Source organism: Gekko japonicus, unplaced genomic scaffold (genome assembly GCF_001447785.1).
Source record: "Gekko japonicus isolate JY-2015 unplaced genomic scaffold, Gekko_japonicus_V1.1 scaffold760, whole genome shotgun sequence".
NCBI classification, from domain to species: Eukaryota; Metazoa; Chordata; class Lepidosauria; order Squamata; family Gekkonidae; genus Gekko; species Gekko japonicus.
The window spans coordinates 522,000-548,291 of record NW_015169798.1 but is presented as its reverse complement, the minus strand read 5'-3'; the positions used below and the strand labels follow the sequence as shown (position 1 = coordinate 548,291).

Genomic DNA, 26,292 nt, shown 5'->3' with positions numbered 1-26,292 from the left:
CAGGTGTGCAGACGTGTTGTTTAAATGGGGCAAAATACTAGGACCTGAATGCAATTGTGGTGCAGCCCACCAAACTATTTTCCATTTGTCACAGGAATGTGAGCATCATGCTTTCCAGGGAGATGTGATGGAGCTCTTTGTATCCTCCCCAGCTGCGATTGAATGGATTGAAAATTTAGGTATTAGTATTTAGAGGGATTGTCCAATCTGTCTGCATAACTGTTGTATCTACTTGTTAGATGCTTCCTATGTGTAACTCTGCCATACAATAAATAATAATAATAATCTTTTCCACATTTATACTGATAGGGCAAAAGAAGCTGAGGAAATGAAAAACAGCAGTGGAAAGATTCCAGTGACAGAGCTATCTGGGTCTACATAAAAATGACTATAAGTACATACTAATAAAAACTGATGTGATTCATTGGGGGGGAAACAGTAAACCTAAAGCTGACAGTAATTCTAGCAGCCACTATTTCTGTTTCATTATCATCTATAACCATTTCACAATTTGCCAAATGCTGGCAATATTAAGCCCTCTAAAGCCTTTTGTTGCTCTCTTTGCCTGTGGCATTTCCCACTAGTCTACTTTGCTGAGATGAGAACAATGAAGAGCTATGATGGCTTATAAATATCCAGTTCAGGAAAGGATACTCAGTTGACTTTGTGCACATCTTTGCCTCCTTAATTGGATATTTTCCTCAGGGTCCGCATCCATCCAAGCAGCCTGGCATACAGACAACAATGACATATATGCCACAAGCCTTGTATGTTCCCTGAAACACAACAATGGCATCCTCATAAACAGCAAGCGTCAAATGCTACAGGGGGTGGCGTAGGGGATGAAAATATTGTATTTCATTCAAAGACTGAAACCATGAGAATAAGATGGAGGTTCCAAGACGTGGCTGTTTGCTAAAATTAGTATTGGTATATAAAGGCATTTTAACAGGTGCTCACCATATTCTTTCTCACTGATTAAGGAGCTACCCCAGACAACCTCTCGACAGCCACACTATCCCTGCTTTTCTAGATGGAATGATATAAATAGTGTTTTTCAAAATACCTGGAACACTTCATTTTAAACCAATCTATACAATAGCTGTTGGAAGCAAAAAAGAAAAGAAAAGTGGGGGTGGGAGAAAGAGAGAGAGAATAATTGTTCTGTACAGATTCATGAATTCTGCACTGTTCGGAAATCCCTGCCATCTGACGTCGAGGGATTTATAGGTTTAGTGGAAATTGCTTTCCCCACTGTCCAGATTAAATACTGTGGGATGTTTTTTCATATGAGTAAACATCCTTCCTAAAGAACACACTGATAATGTCTTAAAAAGCCAAACAAAAGGATATTTATTTTTCTTTTCTTCTTCTTTTGTGGACTATTTCTGGACATAAGACCGAGGATATCATGTTGACTGTCCATAAAATGCACTTTAGCATTTTCTTGCTGTTTTGGGGATGGCTCTTGTCCACAGAATGCAAAGCTCACTGGCAAGGAAAAGAAATACATGAAGTCTATAAGAAAGGCAGGTGAGTTAACTCATGTGACTCTCTAGCGTCACAGTTAATTTAGTTTAACGTTATTGAATATAGCAGTTATAACAATGATCTGCTAAGTGATCTTCTTTTCTCTTTTTAATTTCATTTAAATATTAGATGCTGCATACTTTTACAACTCAAAATACAGAACATAAAAATTTGGTTGGATATGATTTCCTATTTTTTTTGTTTGGTGAAAAGAAAGTAGAAAGAGTTACATCTGTTTATTTTTCAGGAATGTATTGATTTAGTTGCAGGAATAGGACTATAATGGATAGATAGCAAACTATTTTTTTCCAGTTTCATATTTCTGGCAGGTGCCCTCCACAACATGAAGAGGTCTGTTGTGTCAAATCACCATGAAAATTATCCATTCTCTTTTCCATATACATGGCTATTATCATTATTGGTATTTTTTTGTATTGGCATAAAGTTTTTTTGGGGGAATCAGAACAGACTACAAACTATGGTGGGACTTGAGAGGAGAAAGGGATATGTTCAGTGCAGTTCTAAGTATGCTTACTCAGATATGTCATATTGAACTCAATAATAGGTCTTACTTCCTAGCAAGTGTATGTTATGCAGAATTCCAGCCCAAGACTGCAATCCTATGCAGACTCCCTAAGCCCACTGAAACCAATGGGTTTGGACTGGAGTAATGGCAGAAGACTGCAGCACTACCAATCACCTATCGCTTCATGATCTGGTTATTTCTGCAAAGCTGTGCTTTAAGAATTTTTTCTGGATAAACTTTTGCAAGTTAGAGATCACTTCATCAGATGCAGGAAGTGCACAATATTAGGCAAATACATGCATCCAATGAAGTTAGCTCTGACTCTTCAAAGTTTATGCTGGAATAAAGTCTGTTAGTTTTTAAAGGGCTACTGGACACCAGTTATATTCTTACAAAACAATCCTGCGCATGTTTACCCCAAAGTAAATCCTAGTCAGTTCACAGAGACTTATTCACAAGTATATGCATAGCGTATACAGGATTGGACTCTGGGGAGAGTCAGAGGAATACTGATAGTTCATATTTTTTATGGGTTCACTATCAACGTCACCCAGCCAAAGGTATTAATGTGCTGAGCAGACTACGTGTTTGTGCAGTTTATATCATAGATGGTGACGCTGTAATTTTCATAAATAGCCATTAGACTCTTAGGCAGCAATCCAAAGAACACTTTCCTGGGAGTAAGCCCCACTGAATAAAACAAGGCTTCATTCTGAGTAGACCAGTTTAAGATTAGTACCTTAGTTACCTTATTTAATTAAAAACTAATTTATTAGTACAGGCTACTTAAATTATCTAGACTTAAATAATACCAAAAACAAAAAATCAAAACCCTTCATAGCATAGTTTTTAGTTCTTCCATTGATTTAGCAGGGGCAATAGATTCAGGACGGGGGGGGGGGGGACACGCACACAAGTGACAATATCAAGGGCTGAGAATTCCAAATCCACTTTATAAATCATGAAATGCACTCAGTAGTGATATCAGCAGGTGTACTATTGTGTTATATTTGTTCCATAACACAAATAAAATGGTTCCAGGGCCTCACGTTAGAAAGATGCACAAATGAGACACATTTGCAATAGTTACTAAAGAATGGGTTCATTACTCATTTAAAATCCTGAAAATACACATTCAGGTTCATGCCATGTAAATAATTCAAGGCGTCGGGTGTGCTGACAACTGTATTCATGTTAATTTCTGTTTAAAATTATTTTCTGAGGAATTAGCAATTATTGCCAGTGTGGTGTAATAGTTGCAGTGTCAGACTACGACCTGGGTTCAGGTGATCTGGCCTGAGCGAAATGGTTGCTTACCCCAACACTATGGTTTTCTCAGATCCTAAATAATTCTGTATTGGGAACAGTACCACATTAGAACAGCCTGAAAATATGGAATAATTAACTGCTTCAAATAGCAGCCAGTGATCATCGCCCTCCTTAGGACATAAGGCTGAAGAGCCCACAGAAGAACATAAGGTCGTACAGCTGGCTTTCATACTTGTGATCTCTCAAGCCAAATTCAGCCAACCAGGGGTTCAGTGTGTGTCCTGATTTTGCTACCTGCTTGGGATTGCAAAGAAGAGGAGGGCTGTCATATACCTGCCAGGCTGTAGGATAGGTCACAAGTTATGCAGCCTGTAGAATTATCTGATTTTAAGTGATATCACTATGAAAGCTAAGGACAGGAATGGTCTGCTATGGTTTGGAATATTTATTCATTTACTTTATTTATATCTCACCTTTCACCCCAATGGGGACCCAAAATGGCTTATATCATTCTCCTCTCTTCCATTTTATCCTCACAACAACTCTGTGAGGTAGGTTAGGCTGAGAGTGTGTAACTGGGCCAAAGTCACCCAGCAAGTTTCTCAGGCATGAGTGGGGATTTACTACTTCACCACACTGGCTCTCTAGGTTTTGGCTCGGGGGCGGCGGCTATTGGCTGCATTATCCTTTCCTGAGATAAAGGAATATTCTTTTGTGAAACAATGGTATTCTGACAAGAAAAAGCAATGAGATGCAGAGACTGAGGCTGTGATCAGACATGCAGTTTAATCCATTGCAGTTGCTGTTCCCTTGCAGATTTAAAATGCACACTCACACAGCAACATCTGTCTGTCATGCCCCAGACGTCTGTGTACCATTCCCCCCCCTTTACTCCATGTTTATTTGATACTTGTGAAAGTCCAGTCCCTCTGGGCTGAGCTGGTTTCAAACTGGACTACATGCCCCAGCAGGCTGATCAGCACTTGTGCACATGCCTGGAGGACAAACTTTTTAAAAAATGGCTGGCAGCTCCATGAACTACATATCCCAGGAGGCATAGCAGCCCTTGTGGGCATGCTCAATGGAGAAACTATTTTTAAAAAGGGCCGATGGCAACATTTATTTGCCCAGTATGATATGCATCTGATCACTCAATAATGGGGTAAAAGGGCTTTGAAGAGTGCTTAAAGGGGTGAGTCTGATCAGTGTTCTGTGTTCCAAAATTCTCTGGATCAATTAGAGGGCAACAGCAGATTAAAATGCACGTCTGACTGCACACTGAAAGCCTAAGATCAGACGAGGAAATTTTTATCATGTATTGGAAAAACACTGATCAAAATGCTTAGTGATGGTAGATCTGGGGACAAAATGGCCCAGACCTCTATGATGCAATAAAACCACTTTCATTTTCTTAGGAAGAACTGCCTGTACCAGAATTTGGTCTTTTAAAAACAAAACCAAATAGGAGAGGTTCACTCTCCATAATACCTTCATTCATGCTAGTGGAAGTCATTCAGTTTTTCAGTCCTATCACACTTGAGGTATCACTGCTCATGGGGGGAAAATTACACTTCTAAAGCTTTTGGTGTGTCTTTGTTTGCACATCCTCAAACTGAGTTCATTTATGAAAGAGAGACCCTAAAGATATTTTATCATTTCAGATTGTATGATGATTGTGGATTGCCACTTATACCAGACACAATTTTATCCCATTTTCTGTTGGATGGAAATGAGGATGGTACATAACAGTCTGGCACTAATTTTAGCAAGTTTGTACAACAGAACAAAATGTGAAGACAACTACTTGGCCAGATCCAGACTAAGTCTAAATACAAGCGTAACACCAACCATTAATGGGGGATGAGCGGATTAAAAGAACTCATTTTTAAAAACCTTATCTTCATAAGTTCTGGTTCAGGTTTTTATTATGAAATCCACCTGCTAAGAAAAATATGCTATCTAACACTGTTGTTCATGGCCTTCTTTCTTTTCATTGAAGAGATAGCTTCAGTGACCCTGCCATGGTCAGGGAAAATATTAGTGTAGGGTGGGGTTGCCAGCTTCCATGTGGGTTCCAGAGATCTCCTGGAATTACAACTACCAGACTACAGAAATCAGTTCCCCTGGAGAAAATTACTGCTTTGGACGGTGGACTTTATGTCACTACACCCCACTGAGGTCCCTCCTAAAACCCACTCTCCCAAGGCTCCACCCCCAAGTCTCCAGAAACTTCCTCACCTGGAATTGGCAACCCTGGTAGGCTCATGCCACTTGTCTGGCTATACAAATTGAGTTGATGTGGTTGCAGGGCTGGCCCTAGGTTTTTTTGCACATTAGGCGCCTCCCCCTTCTGGCGCCCCACGGGCGCCCACCAATTTTCTGGCACCCCCACCCCCTCAGTGAGCGCCAGCGGTCTGGTTTCAGGGGCATGGCAAAGGCGGGGGCAGGGGCGCTCCTGCTGCAGTCCCACCTGGCTGGAACTGCGGGATGGGGCCACTTGAATGACGGCTCCGGAGTAGGAGCGCGGTCAGAGCAAGTTCCGCCCGCCCGGGGTGGCTGCTGGGAAGGGAGAGGCAGCCGCGCATGATGTGTGGCCCAGCAGGCCACCAGGCCCCTTTCCTCCACCCCGCAGGAATGTTCCCACGTGCGCGCCTCCCCTCCCCACATCCCCAGAGGCCTGAAACAGACCCTGAGACCTCAACCCATCCCAAACTTCTGTCCCCATTTCCCATGTCAGGACGAGGGCAAAATGGGAGGCTTTTAAAGATTAGTGAAACTGACTAATGTTGCTGGGCTGTGCGGCTCAGCCAAAGGAGGAGATTGACCAGAATTGGGATCGAAACTGACCCGGCTGGTCCGGGGAGGTGCGCCCTGCGGGGGTCTCTCCTTTCCCAGCCCTGATGAGCCTCTGAGGACAGCCCCTGTGGACTTTGTGTGCCCCCACATGGCCCTGCGCTCTTTCCTCACAACCCTCCTCAGCTGCCAACTTCCTCGCTGGAAGACCCGCCACTGCACCGTAGGAATAGCAGCTTGACGTTTGCGCCTAGCTCTCGCTTGGTTAGATTTTGTGGGAGGGAAAGGCGGGGTGGCAGGCAGGCCAGAGTGCGCCCTGGTCAAGCTGGTACCCATAGGCAACTGCCTACATTTTGTCAATGATGGGCCGGCCCTGTGTGGTGGGAATTTATTTATTTATTTATTTATTTATTTATTAAACTTATACCCCGCCCTCCCCGAAAGTGGGCTCAGGGCGGCTTCCATAAAAACATAAATACATTAAAATACACAATATTAGATCAAACAATAAAACATTAAAATACAAAGTGCTGGCGGCTGATTAAATTAATCTAGACGGTACATTACAGAAGTAAATTTCGACTGTCCAGATGTTCCACTCTGTCCCTGCTCATAATCAGTTTGATGTTAACACCACGGGTCAGTCCTGCTGTAACGGCCTACCGTAGGAGCCTGTAACAACGGCAGTGGCGGCCCCTACTTAAATGCCTAGTGGAAGAGCTCCGTCTTACAGGCCCTGCAGAACTGCAAAAGGTCCCGTAGGGAGCTCGTTCCACCAGGTAGGGGCCGCCACTGAAAAGGCTCCGGCCCTGGTGATGGCTAGCTTGGCCTTCCTCGGGCCAGGGAGGGTCAACCGATTTTGAGACCCCGACCGTAGTGCTCTCTAGGGTATTAAAAATCGATAGCTTTTTTAAAATTCTGATGTAGAAGGTACATGCTGCATCATTACTTAGCTTCTAGTTTTCTTTTAACGTTACACTTTAAAATAAATTATCATAGTAGCATGCACATCAACCCAGTTTATTTGTGGCTTTGCCTTCTTTTCTTTTTTAAAAGTGATTTTTAAGAAGATTAAAAATTAGGCCAAGGCCAATGGTGCAAGTAAAGTTAAAATATTTTTTATTACTCAGCTAAAAATTTCCTATGCATTTCACCAACAGGCTTCTTCAGTAGACTGTTAGGCTGATTTCGCACTAGAGCTGCCTCGATGTTGCGCCGCCGTTTGCCTGATACTATTGGTCAATTTCACACCCGAAGCCGCGGGGCTGCATTTGACCCACGGCTTTGCCCGATTTCCTCCGCAGTTTTGTGATCCTCAAAAAACAGGATCACGAAACTGCGGGGGAAATCAGGCGAAGCCGCGAGTCAAAATGCAGCCCCACAGCTTCGGGTGTAAAATTAACCAATAGTATCGGGGCAAATGGCAGCGCAACATCGAGGCAGCTCTAGTGTGAAATCAGCCTAAGTCTTTCAATGTTGCTTCAGCAAGAGTACAAGTTAGGGATGCCACCCTCCTGAGGGGAACTGGGGATCCCCTAGAATTACAGTTCATCTCCAGACTACAGAGATCAGTTCCCCTGGAGAAAATGGTTGCCTTGGAGGCTCCACCTCCAGATTTCTAGGAGTTTCCCAACCTGGAGTTGGCAACCCTACCTCCCCATCTCCTGCTGGTTGCAAGGGGAGACCTGGCAACCCTAACAAGACTAACCGATTCCCCTAAAGAAGCCTGTTGGCAAAACATGTAGGGACTTTTTAGCTGAGTAATAAAATATATTTTCAATTTACTAGCATGGCCTTGGGCTTATTTTTTATCTTTTTGCAATGTGTGGCCCTTTTATTTTCTCCATATTTTTTAAGTAAACAAGCAACACCATCAAATACTGTTTTGCACCAAAGTTTTCTCTCATGCCTTTTCCAGTTCTACTTCTGGTTTCTAGAAGAAACTGTGCATTCCTTGGACAGGGGTTATCCACCTTTTTCTGACTCAAGAAACCCACAAAGGGTTTCTGTATTCACCTGTATTATTTTTGGTTAGTTTGAATATATGGTGCTCAGAGCAACAAGCAGGACCCTCAGGGACATAGGCAGCTGTTAATAAAATGCTAGTTCTTAAGCGATATTCCTTTTGTGTTCCAGTCTGTGACTATGGAACATTTTCCATTGTTATGGTAACCAGTAAATAAGTGGCCTTTAAAGGAGCTGCGGTGGCTCAAGTGGTTAAGACGTTGAACTGAAGGCTGTGGAAGGTCGGTAGTTCAGCAGTGCGAGACCCGAGTGTGCCGCATGATGGAGTGAGCTCCCATCTATAGTTCCAGCTCCTGCCAACCTAGCAGTTCGAAAGCAAGAAATTGCAAGTAGATAAATAGGTACTGCTTCAGTGGGAAGGTAGCAGCGTTCCATGCGCCTTGGTGTTTAGTCATGCTGGCCACATGACCACGGAAAAGTCTTCGGACAGCGCTGGCTCTTCAGCTTGGAAACGGAGATGAGCACCGCAACCCTAGAGTCGGATTCGACTGGCTTTCGAGCAAGGGAACCTTTACCTTTATATCTTGTTTATTGGCAGTGTTGTTGAATGGTGTGAAGGGGTAGTGAAACAGCTCTCTTTTCTCACAGCCTTTTTGTTCCTTTTGAAGTGTGAAGGCTTCCTCTCATGGTGCTTGTAGCCAGGGTCCAATGTGAACCAAATGCTCACTCCACAGGTACAAGTCCCCCACTTTTCAGCATGGTAAAACAAGCAATCCTAGCTGATGCATCTTTTTGTAAGACCTGAAATGATTTATTTTTCTGAACCCAAATACTGGTACTGGTTTTAAAAAGTGGCTTTCTTTCACTGCAAAGATAATATTGCCCTAGAGTCTTGCATTGCTAAGGCCTTTTCTTTTAAATACATGAACAATATCTACTGATTTCTGCGTGAATATATATCCATTTTTCCTAAACATAATCCAGCAAAAGGTTGTCACAACTAAGGTTGTGGTATTGGCATAGAAGTCATTACCTCATGGCTTTTTCTCAAACCACTCCAAGAACATTTAGGACCAGAAAACACAAAAAAGGCCCATGTCATGGTTTCTTAACACAAAGATGGACAGAACATTAACTGGGGGGAGGAGCAAATCCAGCCGCGGAAGTTTTTTATCTGGCCTTCAAGCGGCTGAACATTTTTTTCAGGCGCATCAGTAGGAATAATAGATACACAAATTGGTGGGCTGCACTGAAGAGGGGGAAGTGAGCGAAATTGCCCTTCCTTTCATCAATGGAGCAGTGCTGACGGAAGAAAGAGGAAGGAAAGAACTGTTTATAAAAAGTATGCATGAGGTGGAGAGAGTTGACAAAGAGAAGTTTTTTCTCCTTCTCCCAAAATACTAGAACTCAAGGGCATCTAGTGAAGCTGACGGACAGTAGGTTCAGCACAGACAAAAGGAAATACTTATTTACATGAGTGATTAAAATATGGAATTCACTGCCACAGGATGCAGTGATGGCCACAGGCACAGACAGCTTTAAAAGGGGATTAGATAGATTAATGGAGGATATGCCAATCACTGGCTACTAGCCATGGGTACTAAACGGAAACTTCATGTTCAGAGACAGGATGCTGGACTAGATGGTCCACTGGTCTGATCCAGCAGGACTCTTCTTATGTCTCAGGTAAGAGGTCTGAGCTAGACAACAGGCCTAGCCCTTCATGTTTCCAAAGTCAGCAATCTGCCACTGTGGGAAGCAGCATCTAACCTGGAGCCCTAAAAAATGGACAAAGTTCCATATGTGGCCCACAAGTCAAAATATCAGCCCACTCCTGCCTTGTTGTTGCTGTTCAGTCGCACAGTCGAGTCCAACTCTTTGTGACTCCATGGACAACATCACGCCAGGTCCTCCTGTCTTCCGTAGTGCTTCGGAGTTTGCTTAATTTCATGTTCGTTGCATCGTTAACACTGTCTAACCATCTCATCCTTTGCCGTCCCCTTCTTCTTTGACCTTCAGTCTTTCCCAGCATCAGGGTCTTCTCCAGTGAGTGCTCCCTTCTCATTTGGTGGCCAAAGTATTTAAGATTCAGCTTCAGTATCTGACCTTCCAGGGAACAGTCAGGGTTGATTTCTTTTAGGATTGACTGATTTGATCTTCTTGAAGTCCAGGGTACGCTCAAGAGTCTTCTCCAGCACCATAATTTGAAAGCATCTATTCTTTGGCACTCGGCCTTTCTTATAGTCCAACTCTTGCAGACATACATTACTACTGGGAATACCATTGCTTTGACCATACGGACTTTTGTTGGCAGGGTGATATCTCTACTTTTTATTACATTGTCTAGGTTTGCCATTGCTTTCCTCCCAAGGAGCAGGCGTCTTTTAATTTCATGGCTGCAGTCACCCCTGCCTTACCACCTCATAATTGCCCTCTGTCCTGGTTGTGTGATAATTTGGAACTAAAGTACTGTTTAAATGATCCTGGCCCAGCCCATGTGGTACCTGGATGTAAACATTACAAGAGCAGGGAAGGAGTCATGGGTAGTGCTGCTGCTGGCCATGTATCTAGGAACTTTCCAGCCCATTAAAATCACTGGAACTACATAATTCAGGAAGGTGCTTAATAAAGGGAACTGGATTGTGAACTGTAGTACTGTGTATAATATGTATTATTTGTTGCTCTATGTATTATTTTGCTCTCACTGCCTTACTTTCTACCTATGTAATACCATTTTATGCATTTCTTAACATCATATTTAATACTTAGCTTTTTTCAGATTTCAAGTTCTATCACATTGCTTATTAGATGTCTAATCTTACTGATTGCATTGGTTTACATTGTGAAATCTACCTTGGGTCTCAGTGATGAGTACAGAACCCTCTCCACAGGCTGCCCCCCAGAACTTGTCTTTCAACTTGTGATGGACTGTCAAGGGTTAATGCCTTAAAATGTCTGAGAACCCTTGATTGACAAGCTGCTCAAATCTGTGGGGAGCGTCAGGTAAGAACTGACAGTTGGGAACTGCCAGATGAATAACAGTTTAGTACTGACTGAGGACTGGGAAGAAGGTAAGAGGAATGAGAGGATCACAGAAGATCCCTATTCAAGCTGAAAAGGGACAGAGCTTCTAGTCAAGAGAAGTAATCCCTGCCCAGTGAAAATTTTATTTCTGAACTTTCAAAAGCCTTTCATGTGCCATTATAGGAGTAGAATATTAGGAGGTGATTTTGTCTCATCTCTCAAATCCCTGGGCTGGGCCAGTATCAAAATATATAATAACATGACAGGGTGGGACAGCCATAGACCAACAAATTAGAAGAAAATAGATATAGGTGCTGCTCAGCAGAAAAAGAAAGAACAAAGGGAAAATCCGGTATATAAGTGAGGGAACAGGGCAAAATCACCATACAGCTGAACTCTCTCTCAGTATCTGAGAATACGAGACCGTGAGAAATTAAGCTATAGGGGTGTGGAGGGGACGAGAGATCCATCACCTCCTGTCCATATTTCCCTTTTGCTCTTTAAATTGGACCCCTTGCTTTACTTTCGGTACTCTCCTTTTAATCCATGTTCATTGCGATGTCCTCCAAGCACTTTTGCACTAAAATTGAATTCAACCTTCCTGTCCCCCCCCCCATTCTGCACTAAAATCGACTTCAATCTCCTTTTTATTCCAGTTTTTTCCCCCATTTTGCATTACATTACCTCCCTTCAGTGGTCAGCCCAGTTTCAGCCTGCTGTTGCCCCAGGTTATTTGGATGCTGTTTTGCCGAGGACTTAAATTGCCTCAATTCGAACACTGAGAAAATCCGGAGTGGCAGGCAAATGCAGAAGGGACCTATATAAGGCCTTATAGAGAGAGCCAATTAGGTGTAGTGGTTAAGGGCCTGGACTCTAATCTTGGGGAACCGGGTTTGATTCCCCACTCCTCCACATGCAGCTGCTGGATGACCTTGGGCAAGCCATAGTTCTGTCAGAGCTATTCTTGAAAGAGCAGTTCTGGAAAAAGCTCTCTCAGCCCCACCTACCTCACAGGGTGTCTGTTGTGGGGAGGGGGAGGTAAAAGAGTTTGTAAGCCACTCTGAGTCTCCAAGTGAAGGGCAGGGTATAAATCCAATCTCCTCCTCTTTCTTATTTGTGACCAGAGTTCTCTGGATTGGCCTGTCTTTTCTTCATGAGGGAACACAGGATAATACCTCTTAGTCTGCAACCTCCCCAAAATGGCCTATGAACATTTAGCATATTATCAGGTTGAATGACAGCAGGTGTTGCTTACAGGGTACCCATTTTCCTAGCCTATTATTTTTTACAGCAGAATACCCAGAATCATAAAGAGGCTCACATCCTCTACTGGCATCCAGAGGGGGCATTGACATATACATGACCAGGCAAAGCAGTGGTTGGATGTTCAGTGCTGGAGCTCCTTTCCAGCTATGGGAATCATCTGGCTTTTGGATGCACCCTAAGTGCAAGTTGGAAGCAAAGAAAATAACTAAATGGGCTTCTGAAAATGATAATGGTATTTTACATACATAGACTGGCAAACAAGGGGGGGGGGAGAAAGAGAGAGTCTCACTAGCAGAAAGCAGACCCGCTGCATCCCTGGACTGCTACTAGAATCCCAGTATGACCCAGATTCTGTCTATTTTTACCTCTTTTTATTATCTCTCATCACACTGCATTTATCTACTGCAATGCTTCTAGCAGCTGTCATCTCTAATAAACTTCTGTCATCTTAGTTTCTTGTCTTTCACATTGTTGTTAGAATAATACAAAGTGAAAACTTGTTTTCTTCTTGAAGACTGAGTTTTGATTTAACTGTCCTTTCTCTTCTTTCTCTGGCAAAAGCAATTAGAATCTTGTGACGATTTCTCTCTCGCTATGGCTCCTGGTATTACTTAGGGTTGCCAGGTCCCCCTTAACCACTGATGGGGAGTGAGGGGGTACAGTTGTCAGTCTGAGGTTAGGAAACTTCTGGAGATTTGGGGATGGAGCCTGGGGAAGACATGAACCTCAGTGGGGTACAATGCAGAGTTGGTCCGTAGCTACGGTGGGGCCCCTTCCTTAAAGGCACAGCCCCACAAAATTTTATTCTGAAAATGCTTTTTAAATTCTTTTTAAAACATTTTTTTTAAAAGGTGCACACTCCCACGTTGCTCTTTGGCTAGCCACATGCCAAACAGACCCCAGAATCCCCATCAAAGACTTTTTAAAAAAGACATGAGAATTCCTGATGCGAAGCCGTTGTGCCACCACCTCCTCTGCCCTCCCTCCTCTCTTCCATCCTCCAAAAGCTCCCCCTTTCGACCTGACTCCCCTTCTCCCTTTCTGACATTTGCAGCCTGGTTGGGGGCCACTCTCGGCAAGGCCTCCCTTGTGTCCTTCCCTCCCAAGGGTAAGGGCAGTGACCTCCACGAGAGGACTGGTGCCTCCTCCACATCTTCCTCTCCTGGGACTGCCACCCTCTGCATGCTTCCTCTGGAGTAAGTGTCCTGGAGCTTGGCTGGGGCTGTCTCCCATCCATGTCCACCCTGACCTGGACTTGGTATCAATGAACCCCTTCAGCTCTCCCACCTCTTCATCTCTATTTTTATTTTGCTGCCTCCCCTCATTTCTTCCCCCCCAGATCTTACCTTGCCAGCTTCCCCCAAGAATGCTGACTTAGGAGGATTCCCTCCCTTCCTTACCCCCCCAAAAAAAAACTGACGGGGGGGGGGATGCATGAGGGAATGCTTCTCCCTCCTGAATTCAGCCCAAGGCCATTCTCCACTTTTAACTCCCATAGAGACTTGTCAGTACGTAGTTCTTTGTCCCCCCCCTCCCCCCAATGTTTGAATTTTACTTGTTTCTCTACTTTTCCCAGTAATTAGTGTGTGTGTGTGTTGGAGTGGAGGGAGAGAGAAACCTTGACATTGTTCAAATGATTAATCAAATGTTTGTTGATGCTGTGTGGCTTCCAAATATTAAGAAAAGTAAAATAGACACTAAAAATATTATAATAGACCTATGTAAGTTCTGCTTCTAGAGGATCAGCAGGACTCACTTTGGGTGGGTAGTGTTATGCTGATTACTCCCATTGGGTCAGGGCAAGCCCCCGTTGCTGCCTATTCTGTACCCACCACCACTGCACTGGACAGTTTCTGTGATAGGGCCTCATTACCTTTCCAGCACCTGTAGTGACTATTGTAATTTGGAGACACATCCTTATAGGAACATACAGAATGGGAGTTTCCAAAGGATCCCTGCTGGCTTGGAGGGAGGTGCTGCAGGCGGTAGGACCCAGAGAGCAGTCACGGAAGCTTGGAAAACACTGTGTTTGTTTGGCCCTAAACTATTACATTTACTGTTACTTCGGTGTGTCCCTCATATGATTGAACCCTAACTTATTATGTGGTCACAGAAGTGAGATGCTGTATAGAAATATTGCTTCTATATTCCCATGCCTTCTCCTGTGATGTCTATTGATAACATGCTGTGTCTTGTTTCCTGTTGCAAGCCAAATGGTGAGGCAACATGGCCTCAATAGCCATGCCATAAACCCACATTCTTTCACACTTTCATGCCAAAAGCCAGACCTCATGGCTCCACACTCTGGCCCACTTGTGACCAGTCATGTACCACAATGAAATAGCTGGAGTTTGGGTCAGCTGACTGCAGGCAGGGTCTCCAAACTTCCAGCCAATCCCAGAAATCTGATGTTAGCAACCATGGCAACCAACAATTGGGCACACCCATGCCCACTCGCAATTGGCTGATGGCCACGTCTAATTTGTGACTGGAATTGGGGTATAATTGTTTGATCCCTATGGGAGTGAGCTCTCTTGCTCTTGCTCTCTCCCCTGTCATTGTCTGTTTTATTGCACTTGAAATGCTGTCTCTTGGAAAACAAAGACCTGCTTTGTGACTTGGAGCACATGGGTGTGCAAAAATGGGATTTCCATTCAAAATCCCTTTGACTATCCTGGACTGTGGATGTTCCAGGATGTGGTAACTATGTATTTTCAATGTGTGGGAACTGCACAAGGTCCCGCAGGGCCTGGATCTCCCCCGGGAGCTCGTTCCAGCAGGTAAGAGCCGCCACCGAAAAAGCCCTGGCCCTGGTCACAGTTAGTTTGGCATCCTTAGGGCCCGGGATGACCAATAAATTTTGGGGCCCCGACCGTAGTGCTCTTGGGGGAACATGTGGGGCAAGGCGGTCCCTCAGGTAGGCTGGCCCCTGGCCATATAGGGCTTTATAGGTAATAACCAGCACTTTGAAGCGGATCCGGTACGCTATCGGCAGCCAGTGCAGCGCTTTCAACACAGGCTGAATATGGTCCCTCCTAGGCCACCTGGGCCTCCATTGTCAATGTGGAGTCCAGGAGCACCCCCAAGCTCCTAACCCCAGACGCTGGTACCAAAGGCACCCCGTCGAAGGTCAGGAGAGGGAGCCCTAGCCCCACACCAGTCCGACTCAGGCCCAGGACCTCTGTGTTCGCCAGGTTTAGTTTCAATCGGCTCAGCCAGAGCCAACCAGCCACGGCCTCCAATCCCTGATGAAGGTCATCGGGACTCGAGTCCGACCGGCCACCCAGCATCAGATAGAGCTGGGTGTCATCTGCATACTGATGGCACCCAAGCCCATAACTCTGGGCAATCTGGGCAAGGGGGCGCATATATTTGTTAAATAGCATCGGGGACAACACAGCGCCTTGAGGCACCCCGCAATCAAGGGGGTACCTATGGGATCGCCGGTCCCCAACAGCCACCCTTTGTCCCCGATCTTGTAGGAAACAGGCAAACCATTGAAGGGCAAGCCCCTGAATCCCCACGTCGGCGAGGCGGTGGGTCAGCAGCTGATGATCGACCGTATCAAACGCGGCCTACAGATCTAACAACAACAGTGCTGCCACACCTCCTCAATCCAGATGCCGTCGGAGATTGTCAGTCAGGGCGACCAAAGCCGTCTCAGTCCCATGACCAGGGCGAAAACTGGACTGGAAGGGATCTAAGACTGAAGCGTCCTCCAGAAAGCTCTGTAGCTGTAGTGCCACCACCCTCTCAATAAGTTTGCCCAAATAGGGCAAATTGGACACCGGCCGATAGTTAGCCAATTCAGCTGGGTTCAGAGATGGTTTTTTTAAAGAGAGGGTGGACTATCGCCTTCTTGAGCGCACTCGGGAACTGCCCCTCCAAGAGGGACTTGTTGATAATCTCCCGTAGTGTGCCTCGTGTCCCGCTTTAATGAGCCAGGAGGGGCATGGATCAAGGTCACATGTGGTTGGGCATACAGATACAAGCAATCTGTCAACTTTGTCCAGACTGAGTGGATTGAAACACTCTAAACCCGGTACCGAAGACGTGCAAGGGGCCTCGAGTTCACTCACTGGCTCAATTGTGGCAGGGAGGACATGGCGAAGCGCCAAGACTTTATCTGCAAAGAAGCTCGCAAAAGCCTCACAGCCAATATTTTTGCAACTGCTATCCAGCCTGCAGATGTCTAGCAATGTTGCAGAAAATTGGAGGAAATTATGGCAAAGATTCGAATGCTATCTAGCTGCCATGAGGGCTGGAGGAAAAACCAGACAAAGCAAAATCATCCATATTGTTGCATATGGTAGGAGAAGTAGTTTGCAGAAGGAGAACAGATAAAGTTCAGTGTAATGATGCAAAAATTGGAATAGTATTGTATGCCCCCAAAGACTGAGACATTTGAAAGGCATAGAGTCTTTATGTGCATGCAGTAAATGATTTAAAGTATAGACCAATATTCCACAGAGCTAAAAAACAAAACAACTCCCCCCCAAACCCTGTGCAAGACCTGTGCTTTTGGAGACATTATCAGACTCCCTGATCAGCGACAGCATTATATGTGGCATTAGGGAGAATGCAATAAGGGAAAAACTGTTACAGGAAGAGGATATCACCCTTGAAAACCTCTTTTTAAGATTTGTAAAGCAGCAGAAGTGGTGAAGGCACAAGCAAAAGAACTGAAGCCTGCTGAAGAGACTGTCCATGAAATAAGCAGGCAGGAATACAGACAGCAGAAAGTACAGCAACCATTTAGGGAAGCACCCGGGGGTGGATGCAGAGGTGTGAAAAGTGTGCAGAAGCTGTGCCATGCGGCATGGCTGTAAACAGTGTGCTGCTTTTGGGAAACTCAGTTACAACTGTGGGAAACAACAACAAAAACTGCACTTTAATAAAAAGGCTCAGGAACTTCCAGGTCTGCTTCAAGAACTACAGTCCCATTGTATGGGATCAGAGGGGTACAGACTTCGGTTGCCAACATCAAGGTGGTAGCTGGGATTACAACTGATCTCCAAGCGACAGAGATAAGTTACCCTGGAGAAAATGGCTTCTTTGTAAGGTGGATTCTATGGCACTGTACCCCATTAAAGTCCCTCCTTTCCCCAAAACCCACCCTCCTCAGGTTCCACCCCCAAAATCTCCAGTTATTCCCAACCTGGAGGTGGCAACCCTAGGTACAGTTGAAAAAAGTGTAACCCAAATTGGTAGTCTCCTAATTAGTGATGGAAATTAGCTTAATGGAGGAGGAGGAGGAGGAGGAGAAGGAGGAGAAGGAGGAGGAGAAGGAGGAGAAGGAGAAGAAGAAGAAGAAGAAGAGGAGGAGATTGGATTTATACCCCGCCCGTCACTTGGAGTCTCAGAGCAGCTTACAAACTCCTTTCCCTTCCCCTCCCCACAACAGACACCCTGTGAGGTGGGTGGGGCTGAGAGAACTCTGACACAAACTGCTCTTTCAGGTACAGCTGTGCCAGAGCTTGTGACTGACCCAAGGTCACATCAGCAGGTGCAAGTGGAGGAGTGGGGAATCAAACCCGGTTCTCCCAGATTAGAGTCCGCACACTTAACCACTACACCAAACTGGTATAGACACACAAGGGGGGTAATTTAGGGATCTCCACCAATGTATACCAGGATCTTTCCCTTAGAGAACTCTCAAAATAAACCAGTCACATGTTCAACTGAAAGTGTTTTTACTGAGAAATAATAAAAGGACAAAACATGCACACAAAGCACGCTGAAAGCATACGAACTAGCTAAGAGGAAAATAAAGGGAGGAGCCAGGAGACAGAGAGTTTCAGAGAGATTATATTTACCCATGTAGATGAGAGAAGTCTGTGGATAAGGCCTGTTGTGAAACGGCCTGCGTTGCATGGAGCAAAGATGGGGGTGTATGCTGGAGGACACACACACACAGCTATGGAGCTGAGTGCTTACCTTTATAGGAACATTATTTCCTGGGACTATGCTGAATGACTGCTCCAAAAAACCCAGAAAGATTTGGGTGAACCTTTGATGGCTCCTGCATTCTAGCTGTAAATTTTCTGTGATGACTGTTTGATTTAGGAACGGGAAAGCTATCAGGGTTGTTAGTTGCTGCTAAATTGGGGTAATCTGGTCAGGAGGAAACAAGGATGAGATTAAATCAAGGTGATGTGACATGTTTTCATGGGAAACCATTTGTCCTTTACTTCATCTCCTCAGGGTGCAGGGAGGATGTTAGACCTCACTTCCAAATATTTTTCCAGGCTAATCTTCTGACTGGTATCCCTTTTGGGGTCATTTCTGAGCCAGGCAGCATGTTGAATGTATGATATTTGGAGTGATAGTATATTTTTTAAAATAATTTTTATTGAGCATTTAACCATAAAAGATTACATATGTGAGTATAACAGTTTGAAAATTACAAAGTAGTAGTCAAGTAAATAAAATACAGGGTGTCGCAGTGGCTTAGAGGTTAAGACGCTGAGCTGCAGACCAGAAGATCTGTAGTTCAGCAGTTCGAGACCTGAGTGTGCCGCATGACAGAATGAACTCCCATCTCTGGCCCCAGCTCCTGCCAACCTAGCAGTTCAAAAGCGAGAAATTGCAAGTAGATAAATAGGTACCGCTTCAGTGGGAAGGTAACAGTGTTCCGTGTGGCTCAGCGTTTAGTCATGCCAGCCACATATTCTAATTTACTCTTTTCTTTAAGATAGCCATGTGAAGTGACATCTATTAATCTAGTTAATTTCAAATGTCTCCATTGTATAAATGAGCTTTTTTCCTTAGCAGGTTGAAACCAACTCTGGCCCGTGTAATTAGTTAGTAAGGAAATTGGAGGGGCCAATACTTTATGGTATCTGTTCCAGGCCTTAAATGTTGCCTTTAAAAAAGGGTTCAAATGATTCCAAAAAAATTGTTTAATATGTTGGTTCCGTAAGTGTTCTCGAAAGGTTCCTGTGAAAAGATTAGATTCTTCAATACCTTTCTATTCTGCACAATATGTGTCCCTATATTGTTTAACAAAATTGGTCAATATTATTGCATCATAGTATAATTGAACACCAGGGACTGCTAAGCCTCCTGATTTCAGTGGATTTCGAATGGTTGTAAAATTAATTCTTGGCTTCCTATATTGTCAAAAAGTACTATTAAGATCTTTTTTGCCATTTTTTAACCAATGATATGGGTAAACTAATAGGAATAGCTCTCATGTAGAAGATCATTTTGGGTAAAATAAGAGATTTTATAACATGGAGTGATATTATATGAAGAGTGTTTGGGCTTCTTTTCTCTCTGGATGCCAAACTACCTGTCTGTGGGAGGAGTATGACTGTTAACAAAATGGTATGCTATTAAAGTTACCAAGTTTAGACAGACCAGGGAGATAACTTTTGGTGTAATTGTAGGGACCTACTCCTTAATTGTTGTAATGTAGGCAGGGCTATTTTTGGGCCGGAACGCACTAGAACAGTGTTCCGGATGACTTATGAGCCCGCCCCACCCCTCCCCACCCCTCCCCTGGCCAAAGCCCTGCTCCAGAGCACATGTGCTGCAGTTGCCACCGGCACACCCATCAGCCGGCTCAGCCACCCGCTGCGCCTCCCACCGGCTCTCAGAGAACACGTGGAAGGAAGTTGGAACCTGCGCCCTGGCCGCCCTGCTGGAAAGGTTGGTTGGTTAGGTTAAGCTGCAGCAAGCCAAGTTAGCCAACAAAAGGGGCTTCTCGGGCTGGGCCTCCCCTTGCCTGCGCACCCCCACCCGCCCTTTCCTGGGAGGTGAGAAGTTCCTGCCACCCAGCAACAAGTTTGGCAGCCAAGACCACGCCACCCCACAGCCGGCCGAGAGCGAGCCCTCTCTTTTCTCTCCTCCCCTCCTGTCTCCCTGCTAGTTAGTTAGCGACTAATAAAATGTCCTGGGCTGCCCATCCCGGCTGCGTTTCCCAGGGATGATGGGCTTGTTTGTTCTTCCGATGTGCCAGGAAAGGAAAGGGACAACATGGTTCTCTCGTGAATGGCAAGACAATCCACCCGGCAGGGCTTCCTTTTCAACTCCGCTGCTCTCGCTGTCCGTGTGCCTCCACCGTGACTCGGCTGTGCTTTGCAGGCGGCACAAAGGGAATTAGCTTCATAAGACATCTAATTCATATACGTGGCACGTGGCACGAAAAGTGATTAATGGCAAAGGGAAAACCCATGTGTTTATTTTCCCATTCATCCGCAGACAAAAGGCTGCCCCCCTGGGACTTGCGCCTGAAGCCGAGGCACACCCAGCCATTAAAAAAACCAGCAAGGGGGCACGAGGAGTAAATAAATATTTGGAATTAAAGCCTTTCCCCAGCCAGTTCTTAGGAGACAAAGTTGGCTTTCAGAAATCATAAGTGGAACTCCCGTATGAGGAAAATAGAAGAGAAGAAGAGATTGGGTTTATATCCCGTCCTTCTCTTGGAGTCTCAGAGCATCTTACAAACTCCTTTCTCTTCCCCTCCCCTTGCAGCCTGGACTGGGCAGCCAGTGGTATGCCTGCTTCCACAGCCAGATCTTTGCTATGGGTGTGGGGGGGATGGGGAAATCTCTCAAGTCCGACCGAAGTGGAGACTGTGTGTCGCCCACTCACAGGACACAGCCTCTCAGCCCGGTAGCCCTGGAGGCTCCGAGTGATCAGTTCACCTCTGAGCAGGGAAGGGTCTCCAGGTAATCATGGCGCTGGGTAGAGAAGCGTCTTTGTCCTCCAAGGGCCATTGTTTTACCCCTCTTCCTACTTTTCCGTTGTTTGAGGATGCTAGATCAACTGACAAGACCGAGGCTTTTCTGCTGCACCACTTAGGAGACGTTAACTGTACAGAGTAAACCACATTTCTAGCTAGGTCAACTTCATGTTACAGTATGAAACCCTGCCATGTACACAACAGAATGCCTTTGTTGGGGGGGGGGGCAGGGTAGATGGATTGAGCTCTCTTCAGAAGTCTTTTAACCATTGAAGCCTGGGGTTGGGGGGAGGGTGCTGGTGAACTCTCTTCCTTATTATGCCTCTTAAAAATAGATTGCTAAAAAACAATTCATGTTGGAATCAGTGTTCCCTCTAAGGTGATTTAGTGTGAGCCAGCTCACAGTTTTTTAGCCTCCGGCTCACACATTTTTGTCTTAGCTCAGGAAGAATGGCTCCAGAGCCAACTAATTTATGCAGTAGCCAAATCGCCAGCTCACAGCTTTAATGCCAGTAGCTCACAAAGCAGAATAATTGCTCACGAGACTCCACAACTTAGAGGGAACATTGGTTGGAATAGTTGCTGAAAATAATTCATGGGTTTTTTTAAGCAAGCAAATAGCCCATTTTTTAAATGTGTTTTAACAACTGAAGCTTGGAGTTGGGGTGTGTGTGCTGGTGAACATTTTTGAGTGATAAACAACTGGTGTTTATTATCACTATTATTGTCTTTATTATTATTATTATTATTTAAAATAAAAGTTGCATAAAAACAGACAAATAACGGCTGCCCATGGGGTCAGTGATAGATACCATGCTTTGCACCATTTATTTGCACCAGTGATAGATACCTTGCTTTGCACCATTTATTTTGTGCTGCCCTGCTTTGCCCTCACTTGGATGGCCCAGGAAAGCTAGCCTGTCTCATCAGATCTCGGACGCTAAGTAGGGTTGGAGACCACCATGGAAGTCCAGGCAGGGGCAGGCAAGGGCATCTATTGCCCTGAAAGCCCTATGGGGGCTGCCATATGTCAGCTGTGGCTTGACAGCACTTTCCTCCACCACCACCAATCTGTTTTATGAACTCATTTTGATTTTATTTTGTCAACAGGAACCTTTAGGAATTGATTCCAATCCAATAATTGTTGGGCATAAGATATTGGTTCAGGCAAGATTTTGTATAGATGGGACAGAAATATCTGAAATAAACAAGTTGGTCATTTTCTCACCCCCATCCCACAATGCACCATCTTGTTCCATCCTTTCCCCCCTCTCTGTCTGGATGCTGGGATGTGGAATGGTATGGTTTAGCCCAATCTTATAATCTCTCAGAAGCTTATCAGGGTCAGTACTTGGATCAGAGATCTCCAACAAAGGCAGAGGAAGGCAATTACAAACTACCACTGCTTCCCAGGTGCCTTGAAAGCCCCTTGCTGGGGTCACCACAAATCCGTTGTGAGTGCGACTTAACAGCAGATACATACATATCTGGATGCCACCGATTTTCATAGTTATCACACCTTCCCTCTCCCTTTCCTCATCTATATGTAAAATTGTGAACTAAAAATCCTTGAGGTGGAACTATCATGCATCCCAGTCTTGTGTATGTTTACTCAGAAGGAATGTTAATGTTACTTTTAAAATAAATATAATATTAATTATTAAAAGTATGGAATTTGAAACCTTATTAAAAATAATGTTTTTATTGGTTTTGTCAAAACTGTTTTGACAACAAACAAGGTAAACAGAATAAGAAGATAAAGGTGGGTGTGGCTGGATGACCACACTTCTAGTAACATGGGGGTGTGGCCTAATATGCTAATGCATTGCATTGTCAGGGGTGTGGCCTATTATGCTAATGAGTACCTGCTAGGCTTTTTCCACAAAAAGAGACCTGAATGTACGGATTCATCCTTAAAGGAACATAAAGGAGTTTCTTGCATGCTGAGCCATGTCGAGTGACCTACTTGGCTGATTTGACCACATACAATTTCCCTTTTATGTTGGGGCCCATCAGCAGCAGCCGTATCTAATTATGCAACAAATCCCAGCGGGTGTTCTCACTCTGAGACGCCTGCTTGCGAAAAGCCTCATCATATTCCAGAGCTGCTGCCTCCATGGCCAGCGTCCTGGCCTTAAGCACATTGCTGAAGTGGTTATTCAAATGCCACCTCCTATTGGGGTAAGCCACCGTAACTACTCCCATGTACACCTGATACCCCACCAACCAAGCTCCATCAGGCTTCAGTAATGTGAAAACGTTCACATAGAATCCGCCAAGTATCTTGTCCCTAGTTGCTCTTGAAAGGTGTATGCCAGGAGGGTCCTCATCATCCCCAAACGTGGATGAAATGGAAGAGGAATCGGAGGCATCAAGGCTAGTCCATACTACCCCAGAGCCTCCTGTAGCTTGTGCCATTTCGACCCTATGCTGGATGGCCCAAGCAGGCAACCCTGACACCTGGGCTGGCGCTTTCCAATAATCCACCTCAGGCTGCCAGCCCTCCCCCTCAGAAGAGGACTCATCTTGGTCTCTGAGTCCCCCCGCCCAAACAAGCAGGCCACCATATCAGTCCTTCTACTCCTCCCTTGCCCTTTTGCCGTTGCTCTACAACGTCTAATGTGTGCTTCATCTGAGCCACTGGTGCTCTCAGATGCAGAGGGTGAGGACATATCCTGGTGGTGCCTACTGCGCTGACCATGCCTCCCCACCTGGGGTTTGGCCCCAGGGGCTCTAGTCTTCCTAGCATGCTTCTGCTGCTGGTTGCTGTCTGACTAATCCATCCGTTCATTGAGGTGCTCCACCCATTCACTGAGGCACTCCACCGCCTGAGTGAGGCCTTGAAGCATGTTGTCACTCCCACCTGCGGCTGCTGCTCGCTCCTCAGGATTTGGGGCCACTGACCTCCCAGGCCTGGATGTGGTGAAGTGCTTTTGGGTGGAATGGGCCCCCTGCCCTGTGTCCACAGCAGTGAAATGGCAGCTGCCCTTGCTTGACGAGTTGCCTTTTTTGGAGGCATCCTGCACCTACTCAAGAAAGTCTCTTAATGAGAAATGTATAAACCTGGTACCCCTGAGCCCTGGCTGCGGGCCACTGAAATAGCAGCATGGACTCCCACTAACCCCTGGTATCATTGGGACCTCAGGGTCTTATCCCAATGTCACAGTGGGCCAACCTTTTTTCTGCTGAGGTGTAGGAGTCAAGGCAGCCTTGGACGCCCAGGTAAAACGTGCACACCTTATCTGTATGATCTACATTCTGTCCTCTCACAGTATCTAACACTGCGGCTAACCTTCCCTCTAGCTACATCTCTAATTATTCATCTATGTATCTAACCATGTAATTGCTCTAGCTATGTATTCATTTATTCTATTTGTGATCAGCATTCAGGTGAGCACGTGGGCCATTGTAGGGTGCCATAGAAGCTTCACCATAATCGCCTAGCACCCGTTGGTTATTTTATTAATTTATTAAATTAACAAAAATAGCACCTGCATTGAACTCATGAAACTGCCTTATACTGAATCCGACTCTTGGGCCACCGATGTCCACATTGTCCACCCAGAGTGGCAGCCACTCTCCAGAGTCTCAGTACACCTGCTGTTGTAACTGGAGATGCCCAGGATTGGGCTGGAGACCCTCTGCATGGCAGGCAGGGGCTCTTCCCCCCCGGGCCACTGTCACAGCCCCATAAAAGATGACCCAGTGTGAGCAGTGGCAGGCATTGGATGGGTGTGCTCCACAGGGCACAGAACACGGTCTGCCCGTCCCAGGTCTGAGAAACCTTGTGCCCAAGGCAGCCTGCCCACTAGGCTCCTGCTCCAGGGTAACACAACTTTTGAGAGACTTTCCCTGGCCTTCCTCACAGCCACTCTCCAGGATCTACCTCATCCCACAAGACTCCCTCAGGGTGGCTAGTGGGGTCACAACTGAGTTAGGCCCCCCCCCGCACTGTCTTCCTGGGCTCACTAGTGCTCTCTTCTCAGGAGGCAAGCTCTGCTATGGATTGCCACTACTACTGGCCCAGAGCATAAAGGATGGGAGTTTCCAGAGGAGACCTGCTGGCTAGGAGGCAGGAGCTGCAGGCAGTAGAACTCAGAGAGCAGTCTGGGAAGATAGGAGAACACTGTGTTTGTTTGGTAAAAAGGTAAAGGTAAAGGTTCCCTTGCTCGAAATCCAGTCGAGTCCGACTCTAGGGTTGCGGTGCTCATCTCTGTTTCAAAGCCGAAGAGCCAGCGCTGTCCGAAGACGTTTCCATGGTCATGTGGCTGGCATGACTAAACACCAAGGTGCACGGAATGCTGTTACCTTCCCACCGAAGTGGTACCTATTTATCTACTTGCAGTTTCTTGCTTTCGAACTGCTAGGCTGGCAGGAGCTGGAACTAGAGACGGGAGCTCACTCCGTCATGCGGCAACTCGGGTCTCAAACTGCTGAACTACTGACCTTCCGCAGCCTGCAGTTCAGTGTCTTAATCACTTGAGCCACCCCAGCTTTTTTGTTTGGTAATAAACTATTAACATTTACTTTTACCTTGGTGTGTCTCTAATTTATTACATCAAGCAGACTGTAAGATGTGCTGATACATAAGGACGATGTGTTTCCCCAAGAAACACCATTGATATATATCTTTGCAGAAGCAAGAAGGACAGTAAGCTGAGCCTGGACAAGGCCCATTTGAAGATTTTATGGGGATCAACAGCTCCCCCAGTGGTCAGAAAGGAAGGTGCACGCTCCAGAGAGACTCACAGAAGCTTGTTGAGCAGTTTGGAATAGAGAAGGGGAGTGAGTGATAAAAAGACTCATGCCAGAGTGATGTACTAGTAATCTCTCCTCTGAAGAAATTTTAGTATCAGTTGTTAGCTGTAGTTTTATGTTGGATGTTGGCAGGGGTCTTTTCGTAGAAAAAGAGCTGCAGGAGCTCATTAGCACATGGTATGCTAATGAGCTACTAGGCTATTAGCATAATAGCTCATTAGCATATGTAATGCCCCCTGACATCACCGGAAGTGATGTCAGAAGGGGAAGCAAAAGGGGGGGAGGCATCTTCAAAAGCCTCCCCTTCCCTTCCCGGGGGTGGGGGGGAAGCGAAGAAAGAAGGGGTTTAAAGTTTAAACCTCTTCTCACTAGAGTTGGGCCGCAGAAGGAGGAAAGAAGGAAGGAAAGAGAGAGAGAGAGAGTAGAGAGAAGGAACGAAGGAAGGAAAGAGGGAAAGAAAGAAGGAAAGGAG

General features: G+C 45.5%; 1 protein-coding gene across 1 annotated transcript in view; it reads left to right on the top strand.

The window, feature by feature from the left end:
- The first annotated feature begins 982 nt into the window (after positions 1 to 982).
- The window catches only part of GABRR1 (gamma-aminobutyric acid (GABA) A receptor, rho 1), a 70,181-nt gene continuing 44,871 nt past the window's right edge, over positions 983 to 26,292 (top strand). Inside the window, exon 1 of the mRNA XM_015417088.1 lies at positions 983 to 1,533. Coding sequence (XP_015272574.1) covers positions 1,412 to 1,533 — 122 coding nt within the window. The 5' untranslated portion in view covers positions 983 to 1,411. The remainder of the gene's footprint in view (positions 1,534 to 26,292) is intronic.